Raw genomic sequence first — 12,039 nt, 5'->3', positions numbered from 1 at the left:
ATAAAAGATAAATATCCGGGAAAATCATGAAAACTGCGTAATTCATGTAATTAGTAATGCATCATTGATAGATTTACCAATTTTATATTATATTTCAAATTTATTAAATCGGCATACATACATTTTGAAATGGAAAACACATCACGAGTTCCATATTACTAATTGTTAACTCAAGTGTTAATACATGTTCATGTTTTTGTATTACGGATATTTTTTCAGTAAGGTTAATGAGTTTTAAATAGTAACATTTATTTGTCACAGTTCTTGTACATCAGATAGTGCATTAGGACATTTATAGAACAATGTGAAGATAACGATTCAATAAATTCGGCATATAGTGTAAATGTCATAAGAAACGCTCATCTAATCTAGAATGGAATTAAATCAAACAAGTTTATTTGACAACCGTAATCGTAAGTTTTGTAAAAGGAGATATCAATTGTTTGTCTTGTTATCAATACCGAATAATGTCTTTCTTAAGAAAATAAGTAAAAATCTCAAACTTAATTATTAGTTCAGAAGATATGCTATCATTATCTTTACAAATTTAAAAGTCTGAACAACTGAACTACGACTTTGTGGTGTAAAGATTATATAACGTACAGAGTCTACACCATATATGATTCATAATATTGTAACGCTGCCTCCCTCGTGCTAGAGTCGGCAACCAGAGAACAAAGAAAAAGAGGGAAAAGAATCTATAAAGTGTAAGGTTCGACGTCCACTGTTTACCGTCGTACCAAAATACGTTATAGAAAGGGAAAACGTATACTTGTGTTAATATATATTCTCAGTTGTGAAATAAAATATCTGAATGAAATAAAGTTTCATATTTCATGTATTTCATTATTATCAAAAATATTCCACGTCGGAGAAAATGGGTCTAACAGGTTCCGTCACCGGTCTGGTCAGGTCCCCGGGAAAGTTGGTCTTACATAGACAAACAAAACTAGTACATGTATATAATTCAACAGTTAAATAACAAGGTTGTCACTTATTTTGAATCGTTCTATAATCCCAATTTAAGGATGTATTCTTCTGACTTTTCAGTCTCGTTCAGTAACGTTGAAATCTTGTTCTTGAATTATTCCCAAAACATGAAATACAAGTGGAAAATATCAATGAATTTTAAAAATATTATAATCAAACATAACATAAAAAATTGTGTATTTACAATGAATGGTTTTTGGGTAATCCAGTTTTCAAGTTCTACGACGAATCAAGTATGTATTTTTAGCCAAAATTTTGAGACAATGGGTGAAGAATAGAAACAATGATTTTACCAGAATCATGTTCATCCCATATCATTTTGGTGTTTTCAAATTTCTTAGATATGTATTTTTTTAATCATCTATAACAAAAAAGTTGAAATAATATGCATTATGCAAAACTGAGAAAACTTACAAAAATACAAAATTTGGTAAATTTTTACACAAAAAAGCGTCAAAAAATGATAAAACTTTCTTATATTAATACCTACCTACAGTTTTTTTCAGTAAAATTTATTCAGATTGGTTCACTTCATCTTTATAGAAAGTATGAAAAAAAGTTTAATTATGGAACTGTAATTGTTTTCACAATAATAGCAAAAAAATAGGTAAAAATCGATAAAAAATGGAAAAATCATCAAAATTGGGCATTTTCAAAGGGTCGTAGCAAAAAAAGTAGTGCACCACCATATAATTATGTACTTCACCGATTTTTTGGTTACAGTCTTCTAAACCCAAATATCATGTTAAGAAAAAAAGTTGAATTGTAGAAATTTTTGGTTCCTCAGAGGTGTACAGCCTTAAGGATAATACCTTCTATATTATAGAAGACAACAACTAAGTGTAACAAATTGAATGACATATTAATCATATCATAACTGCCGACAGAACACTATATGTGCACCTACAATGTCACTTCAATAGTACCATCACAGGCACAGTCACCGTCACCGGTACAGTCACCGTCACTGACACAGTCACCGTCACCTGCAGTCACCGTCACTGGTACAGTCACCATCACCGGGACAGTCACTTGTACAGTCACCGTCACCGCCACAGTCATTGTCACTGGCACAGTCACCGTCAATTAACGATACAAATTTTCTTGCACAAGATGCGCATTTCGACAATACATGTCTCTTCAGTGATGCTCGTGGCCAAAATACTTGAAATCCAAAGCTTATATAAAAGATGAAGAGCTATAATCCTAAGTGTCCAAAAAGCAACCGTATTTAGCACTGTCACCGGCACCGTCACTGGCAGAGTCACTGTCACCGGCAACCGTATTAAGCTCCCTCACCGGCACCGAAAATCTTAAATAAAAGCAAAGTTCACTCTGTATTTCATAGAAATATTCCAGCTTCTACAAAAGTTTGTCACTTTCCATTCTTTGTCAACCCAACACTCCTTAGGTTCTGTTGTTGTTTTTGTCTTTATACTTTCGACTGATCAATGGCAGAGCTTGTTACATATTGTTAACCAATCGTCAACCATGGATCACACAAGGGAAATTCTCGTAATATTGGTATTGTTTTAAACAGATGGGTTTCGACTTAATTGGTCAGTAGATAATAAGATGAGTTTTTGTTGAGTTTATAGACAAATAAGGTAACTACCGCAAAAATACGGAATCAGTACATGAAATAAAACTTCATAACAAACTCACATACACAAATCTGTCGTATCATTGAAACCACAGCCAAAAAAAAAAACACCAGATAACAAGTCTAACATTACTTGCAACATCTCACTAACATTTATCGGTTATCCTAAATAATTTCAAGAAAATGTACATCCATACGTTTACTATAAAAAGGCCGGCATTACAAAATTGCGTTTATAACTTTTAACTCGAACTAACTTTCTACATTAAATGTTTGTATGACATACAAACCTATCTACAATGGTAATATTTAGCATAATGAGTGTTACAAGAATGAATCAGAAGTAAGAAATAATAATGGTCATTTGTATTACAGAAACACACACACACACACACATACACACTCAATAAAGAGCATTAACCATAATCAGCAGGAATGAATGAATAGAAAAAAGCTTGTGAAGATCATTATATGGCACTTACACACACAAACACTACTCTTAACAGGATGATTTATTTATCGTCAGCTACTACATGAATGCTTCAGAAGAAAGAAGACGTTGAAGGTCATTTTTATAACAAACACACACACCCACACCCTGAATAGAAATATTTTAGCATAATCAGTGTTTGACAAATGAATCAGAAGAAAGAAGGTAGCTGTTGAAGATCATTTATATGACACTAACACACACACTCACATCATTAATATAAAGATGTAAGCATGAACAGCTACTACATGAATGAATCAGAAGAATCAAGTTCTTGACGATTATACCTGTCAACTCTGTGACTTAGAAAGAATCAATGAAAGTCGATGATTTTTTTTAGACTTGTTTTTCCTGTTCAATGTTATGGTAGAAGTATCGGCATACTTATTAAATGAAATGATTATAGTACGTCATGAAGTTAATGTTTTTCCTGTGTCATTTTATTTGTTTCGTAATTGCAGAGATTGTTCGTCTCGCCATAGAACCAATTAGGCTATTCATAATTGATAAATATAACTGCAAAATATTATACATTTTATTGTCACGCTATTCTTTTGAAACATACTTTACTTGCTTCTATTTACATGCTTTAGTGAAATGGAGTACCGTGGTATATTTCTTCATAGAAATGATTGGTTTGTCTGAAGCGGTTATCCAATCATGTGTGTTTATTCCAAACGATTCCCAAAGACATAATAATGCATGTTTGAAATACTGGACAACAAGAGATATGACACATGGCTGTATTTTCACACCAGCAAACCTAGTGTTCACTGGTAGGACCAAGACATTTCAAGATGAATATTTAATAACAGTTAACACAACTGACCTTATAACCGAGGTAAGATATGAATGATAAAGGCGTTTAATCCCCCTAAATATGTAGATCATAAATAAATTATTATGTGCATTTTTTTTATGTCACATATTTTTGGTGCCACTTTTATTAATCATCATTGTTTATATCAAACCGAAATTTAGTTCATTTTGACAAATGTTTTAAAACAAACGCTTCTTCAACAATATTCTTCGTTCACGTTAGAAGTGTAGAACCTGTTGTCAAGAACAGTTACATATAATATCCATGTGCTTATATTTGCAGGAGGCTATTGAAATATGGGTACAGAGAAAAGATGGCATTTGTTTAAACAACTGTTGCCGTAAGTGCTTACGTAGTTAGATGATCGCAATTCTGAAGATCTCAATAACGAAAAAACAAAATTATCCATGGAAAGGTAGATAAACGGATATTCAATCTGCGACAGTAAAATCAAGTTTTACGAAAGCCAAGCTTAAAATACAATATATTTCTTTATGTCAAATGGTGGATTTTACCTTAATTGAGGTATAATCCACCAACAATTATTCCTGACCTGTTAAAGCAATACTCGTCTTCTGTGTGGTCTTTTTTTTTAATAATTTTACCTTTATATACTGATATTACATATGAGTATTTTAATACCAACAAGTTATTACTAGCCGATTATCTTTTAAATACATGTACTTGAGATCAAACCACTGTTGATCTGCACTTCTGTAAGGAGACACATTGATAAGGTTGACATTGTCCAGTTTAACAGACATATTATGTCTGTAAGCTGCAACACAAATATATTACATTTCGTTGGATTATGAAATGGAAGATAAAGTTTTTATGTATTTACAACTTTAGATCAACCACCTTTTGAATGCTAAATATTTCTTATTATTTACAGATGTTCCTGTAAAATCTACAAGGTTTCTTTTGGATGGTAAGCAAATACACTTACATGATGTAACGGTAATGTCTCTAAATAACCGATAAATTGATCGACAAATTACTGTCCAAGTATATACCTCATGAAATTGTATAACAAATTAACTTAATAATATCAGTTTATAAATTGCAGTCGTTTTTAATACCGGATGTCAAGATCGTAAAACACGAAGACAAATATTGATGTTAAGTGTTCTTATTTTTCTGACGGTAAGACCATATAAGGGATTTTTTAAAAACAAACTGTATCTGTAAATTTTCAAAGTAAACGTATTTAACGAAATGCTTGTTTATTCTAATCGTAAACAAGTGGTACATGCTAAACACCTTGAGATTATCTGAAGAAACTATAGGTTTAAAAAAAAAGATTATATCATGTCCACATGACACATCACAATCATATTTGAAATCTGATATGACAAAAATACCTGTTTGCGTCCACACATTTTGCAGATTAAATGTGTATTTGTTAATCTGGGGTCAAACCATATAAGGTAAATGCTCAAATAACATTGGATTTGGGTCTAGAATGATAATTAGTATGAGGCAAAGCTTGGTGTGCATACCATTCTGTTACTTTTTGGGGTTAAAATTACCTTCATGATTGAAGGATTTTTTTTCTCTTGTGCGGAATTTAATAAGAATAACAATGACGTATTACAAAATAACGTGTACCCATTAACTGAATTTAAATTTGAAATGAGTAATCAAGATACACATTATGTTTAAAAATACCCGATATGAATCGAGCAAGGTATGTTACGACTTACTGGCAATTATGTCACCTATGTTTAACAATAAAACGTAACTTCGATTTTTTTATTGAGCTAAATGACTTTTTTTTTACAATATAATATGCTTTTTTTTTTATGAAAGTGGATGTACAGTGCGGTTACATCATTATATGGATACTTTCATAACATGCATTAGTTTATTTGTGTTTAGTGTACCTGACTAGTGAAAAGCAGGGCCAAGGATTTTGATATCTATATGAGTTCATGTTTCAACAGTATGTTTTCTTACTATTAATATAAACAAATGTGTCAGTACCAAATACACAGTATCAATAAAATTCATGACTTTTCTTTGTAGCTCGATGCCCTGGAGATTGGTTTTGTCTAAATGGTGGAAACTGTTTTAATCATCATTGCAGTTGCCCACAGGGTTATTATGGAGATTACTGTGGAAAATGTATGTTATAATTGAGCAATACATACGAGTTATTTGTTTACACGTAATGGTTAATGCATAATTGTTTGAACATATTGACTTACAAGCTATCGTTCATCGAATACCCTCAAATGTTGACTATTTAGATACATAGCAATCACGCCCAGTAGTAAACTGAATATTAAATTTCATACCTGTTGTAGGATGAGATTCACAATCACTGCACTTTAAAAAGTCATTGGGACCCGTAGGTGACCCGGATATGGGCAGATGCCATATACAAATTATGATCCATCATACCAATATTAATCAATTATTCAATGGAATTCTACAATTCCAGCCCTACATTCTGTTGCGCCTACTAAGTATATCATATATTTTGTTGATTGCTAATTTTTTCTCGCCTTGAATATGTATGGACGTTCAACAAGCAACAATAAACCAACCATTCTTTCGTTAATTAAAGGGTAGGACATGTAGGACGGTAAATACATTTTTTGTCCATTCGTTTTTTATGCGATTTTGCCATGTGACTATGGACTTTCCGAATGGATTTTCCTCTAAGTTCAGAATTTTGTGATCTTACTTTTTAGATACGAATTTACGTGTTTCGTTTTAAGGTGGTTGATTTATTAACGATTAATCCATATCTTCGTGTTCTCTCTAATAGATAGTAATTTACAATCAGTCTGTATTGATGTTCGAAAGATTAAATCAAAACAAACAAAAACATGTAAACAAATGTGCATAAATCATTCTAACCTATAAATCTGTGCTTACAATATAAACAAGGAGACGAGAAAGGACTGACAATTAGACAACTATCTAACAGGGACCAAATGCAATGGATTTAGCAAATATAGGATACAGTACAGTCTACAACATTGAGCAAACCCAAAGTGGTTTAATCAGCTATCAAAGCCATGAAACCACACACAGTGAACCAAATGAAACAAAGAAAACAAAATTTATGCAAAAAACAAATGTGGACAGACAGCAGCCACCAACAACTCTGGAACTACATCTTCCTGACAAGGGACAAGTACTTACAAAATGTAGCGGGACTAAACATGTTTTCAAGCACTCAAAACCACCATAACCTTGGACAATGGTGTAGCAACACGCAATAGAAAACAATCTGCACAAATAAGATAAGAATTACTTGACTCACCAAATAGACACGAAGCACAAAATAACTTACATACCGACAAACGACACGAAAGGGTTGTAATGGTGTTCGATTTATCAATTGACAAGGATTTTGTGTTAATTGTTAAAAGCAAGTATATGTACTATAAATCATTATTAATAACAGAAAGTAAAATATGAAAAATATTGACCTCAGATGAATTCAAAACGGAAAGTTCCTAATCAAATGGCAAAATCAAGCCACCAAACGAATGGACAACAACTGTCATATGTCTGACTTGGTACAGACATTTTCTTATGTAGAAATTGTTGGATTGAACCTTGCTTTATAGCACTAAACCTCTCGTTTGTTCGACAGTCGCACCAAATTCCATTAAATTGGCAAATATGTGTGAACAAAACAAACATACATAAGTTCACATTTTAAACGATTTAAAAAAAACAATTAAATAATATCGAATTCATTAATTTAATGTGCCTCTGCATTTCTTCATCCATTAATCTAGAACTAGTGAACGAAATATTATATCTCACAATCGAAAAAGTTATAGTTGTATGCATATTTTTAAATGTCAAACAAATAACAAATAAAGAAACTGAAAGCCTACATTGTCTGTTCATGGTCCGTCACCGTACCATATGTTAGACATTATTGAGTCCAAACATTTGTTGCCGGGTTAGTTTAGACACAGTGTGGATTTAAAAGCAATGTACGATATTCACACTAACTTGCGAAACGGTCATTTTGACCTTTTTTTAATTTCATGTTATTGCGCATATAAATTTATGTAGTGCCCATATACTTTTTCAATTGTTTAAAAACACATTAGTTCGCATTATTTCATAAGCTAGACTTAGATATTAAAAAAATGTAATTACGTAAATAAAACTTCATAATCATATAACAATGCATAGATGATCCTTGTCATGGCGTAACCTGTCAGTATGGTGGACACTGCACTTCTGGTAGATGCACTTGTGTATCTGGTTATACTGGTCAGCATTGTGAGAGACGTAAGTTATTTATAACAGTCATTAAAACATTTAAGAAACGTCTCAGACTCAAATAGTTTATAAGGTAAACCAATATGATATACTACACTGCTATTGTTAAATGCATGGATACATGTATCCATATCCCTTATTTTGCTATGACATATAGAATATTTTTATTTCGACGAAAAATAGCACTACATATACACATGATACTCGCGAAAAGCGACGGAATTTTCGAGTCAATAGTATATATACATTTGTAAGTATTGATAAAAATTGCAGAGGGTCCCAAAGTGATTTTTGAATGATGACATATTTGCAAAAGACCTATTTTGATATGTCTGTCAATTTTTAAGAAAATTTAGAAGCCACACAGTAAATATATACATTTTACTACACATTTCAATAATGAAATAGCCGATATTTAATATGCTAGTGTGTAGTAAATAAAAGAATCACACATGATTAGTTTTGATTACCGAATTTATCTTTCTAAGCATATGCATTAATCATATTTTCTTCCAAGATCAAAGTTGTGGTTTTGAGAAGAAAACCCCTAATCAAATGGCAAAATCAAAAGCAAACACATCAAACGAATAAATGAAACACAGTGCGACGAAACGGATTGAACCTTGTTTTATGTGTCTTGTCTTTGTGTTGCATTTTGTTGGGTTATGTAATGTAGTTCGGTTGTTTCCTGTAATTAGTTAATACTTCAGTTTTATCATATATCTTTTGTACAGTCATTTTATAAAATTTACTGTTCGCAAAAGTATAAATTATTCTAAATAATAGGGATGTTCTGGTACCTAAGAGAAAACCCTGGCCGTTTTTTGCACAACTTTTTTGAACTTTTGGTCATCGATGCTGTTCAATTTTGTACTTTTTTCGGCTTTCAAACTTTTGTATCTGGGCGTCACTAGTAAGTCTTGTGTGGACAAAACGCACTTCTGGCGTATTGTAATTTTAAACTTGTTGCCTTTTGTTAGTAGCTATTATTCGTGTGTTTCTTTGTCAATTGTGTTTTCCTATTTATCTATAGTGTAGTCCTGTAATGTTGTGTTGTCATTTTAATGTTATATTTCACATTGCCATAAAAAAGAGAGGTTTGGCATGCCACAAAACCAGGTTCAACCCACCATTTTTTCCTTTAAAAATGTCATGTACCTAGTCAGGAATATGGCCATTGTTAAATTATAGTTCGTTTCTGTGTGTGTTACATTTTAACGTTGTGTTTCCGTTGTGCCGTTTGTTTTCTCTTATTTTTGAGTGTAAATTCACATTACTATAAGACGTGTCACGGTATTTATCTATCCCAAATTCATGTATTTAGTTTTGATGTTATATTTGTTATTCTCATAGGATTTTGTCTAATGCTTAGTCCGTTCCTGTGTGTGTTACATTTTAATATTGTGTCGTTGTTCTCCTCTTATGTTTAATGCGTTTCCTTTAGTTTTAGTTTGTTAGCCCGATTTTATTTTTTGATTCATGGATTTATGAGTTTTGAACAGCGGTATACTATTGTTGCCTTTATTTATAAAGTTAAACCTCTCACTTGTTCGACAGTCGCATGAAATTCCATTAAATTGGCAACAATGTCTGAACAAAACAAACAGACATAATGCGGGAAAATTCAAAATTAGAGGTACAACAGTCAACACTTTAAACGATTTAAATAGTAATTAAACTTATCGCAGCTAGGTTAACTCCATTCACTATGTTTATGTGCCTCTGCATTTCTCAAGTTATCTAGAGCGGGTGAACAAAACATTATGTCTCACAATCGAAAAAAGTTATAGTACTGTTGTATGTAAATTTTTTAATTTAAAAAAATAACAAATAAAAAAACTGTAAGCCTACCTTTCCTTTGTGTGTTCATGGTTCGTAACCGTACTAGATATTAGATACTATTAAGTCCAAACATTTGTTGCCGGGGTAGTAAAGACACAGTGAAGATTTACAAGGCAATGTACGTTTTTCACACTGACGTGCGTAACGGTCATTTTGACATTTTTGTTTTATTTCTTGTTATAGTGCACACGCAATTGATGCATACAAAAGCATGTAGTGTCTATATCATTTTTATCATGTTTATATGAACAATAGTTCACATTATTTCATGAGCTAGAAATAATTATTAACAAAATGTAATCACGTACATAAAACTTAATAATCATATCAAAAATGCATAGATGATCCTTGTCATGACGTCACCTGTCAACATGGAGGACACTGCACTTTCGGTAGATGCACTTGTGTATCTGGTTATACTGGTCAGCATTGTGAGAGACGTAAGCTATTGATTACAGTCATTAAAAACGTTTTAGAAACTTTTCATATTCAAAAAGTGTATAAGGTAAACCAGTATGATATACTGCACTGCTATTGTAAAATGCATGGATACATGTATCCCATGTCCTTTATTTTTTCTATGTCATATAGATTATTTATATTTCGACAAAATATGTTACTACATATCATGACACACGCGAAAAGCGACGGTTTATTCGAGTCAATAGTATAGATAAGTACTGATAAAAATTGCTTAGGGACACTAAGTGATTTTTGAACTATGACATATAGTCCGAAGACCTATTTTGATATGTCTATCAATTTTTCAGAAAATAGAGAAGCCATACAGTCAATATACATTACACATTTCAATAATGAAATAGCTGACATTTGATATACTAGTGTGTTATGAATAAAAGAAACACGCATTTATGTGCAGGATTAGTTTTGATTACCGAATTCATCTATCTAAGCATATACTTTTATCATATTTTCTTCCAAGATCAAAATTGTGGTTTTGAGAAGAAAACCCCGAATCCAATAGTTACCGCAGATCATTTTCTATTTTCATGTGAGGAAAATATATTGAAAGTTGAAGGTCATTTCAAGTTTGGTGCTATGTATAATGATTTTAGAAACTTCGATTTTTCCCACATTCATCTTTTATCAAACTGAATCATGTAAATCTAAACAAACAAAATATGAATAAACTAATCATAGATACCAGGACTAAATTTAGTATATACGCCAGACGCGCGTTTCGTCTACAAAAGACTCATCAGTGACGCTCGAATTCAAAAAAGTTAAAAAGGCCAAATAAAGTACGAAGTTGAAGAGCATTGAGGACCAACATTTCTTAAAGTTTTGCCAAATGCAGCTAAGGTAATCTATGCCTGAGGTAGAAAAGCCTTAGTTTTTCAAAAAAATCAAAAAATTGTAAACAGTAAATTTATAAATATAACCATATCAATGACAATTCATGTCAGCACACATGATTTTTTGAATATAAGCTCAGACCTATTAGACAATGATGCAATATAACTCATATCTAATTTTTCTTTCAGTGATTAATCGTAAGTTATATTTTAATATCTAAATTGATAATAAAATCACAGTCTCAGTTTCGTAAGCTTTTAATATCAGCTTTTAAATGCAATTATGCAAGAAAGGTATACTAGACAGTCAAAGTTATAACGATATTTATTCTAAAATTCTGTAATAAATACACGCTATCACACTTACAATTTTATACTTTTTCATCCATTAAGAATAAAAATAATCTTGGCAATTTATATGTCATATCCTCAAACACACTTAACTCTTTACCGTTCCTATGACCCGAATTCCTATGAGTTTCAGCTACACGTTAAAATACCAGTTGTGTATTTTGGGGTTGGTCTTTGTGGTTAAATAAAGCAATTAAGCTATCATCGTTTTTAAAAAAATCAGCTAAAATTAAACATGTTAAATAGAAAAAACTTTACAATTGTGTATATCTCAAATTATGAAAATATTATGTTTGGTTTCTATAAACCGCAAAAATCGGTCCATTATGAATTGTTTTCTTTCAGTTTTGTGTTGAGCTTTATAAAA

The 12,039-nt window shown here is 31.6% G+C and overlaps 1 protein-coding gene across 1 annotated transcript in view; it reads left to right on the top strand.

Moving 5' to 3' along the window:
* The first annotated feature begins 260 nt into the window (after window positions 1-260).
* The window catches only part of LOC139483345 (neurogenic locus notch homolog protein 1-like), a 32,696-nt gene continuing 20,917 nt past the window's right edge, over window positions 261-12,039 (top strand). Inside the window, exons 1-7 of the mRNA XM_071267368.1 lie at window positions 261-413; window positions 3,677-3,924; window positions 4,186-4,243; window positions 4,799-4,834; window positions 5,932-6,030; window positions 8,074-8,172; window positions 10,347-10,445. Coding sequence (XP_071123469.1) covers window positions 374-413; window positions 3,677-3,924; window positions 4,186-4,243; window positions 4,799-4,834; window positions 5,932-6,030; window positions 8,074-8,172; window positions 10,347-10,445 — 679 coding nt within the window. The 5' untranslated portion in view covers window positions 261-373. The remainder of the gene's footprint in view (window positions 414-3,676; window positions 3,925-4,185; window positions 4,244-4,798; window positions 4,835-5,931; window positions 6,031-8,073; window positions 8,173-10,346; window positions 10,446-12,039) is intronic.

The sequence above is a fragment of the Mytilus edulis genome, chromosome 7 (genome assembly GCF_963676685.1).
Source record: "Mytilus edulis chromosome 7, xbMytEdul2.2, whole genome shotgun sequence".
In the NCBI taxonomy this organism is placed as follows: Eukaryota; Metazoa; Mollusca; class Bivalvia; order Mytilida; family Mytilidae; genus Mytilus; species Mytilus edulis.
The sequence above is the reverse complement of the archived record's forward strand: the minus strand, read 5'-3'. Positions and strand labels throughout refer to the sequence as shown.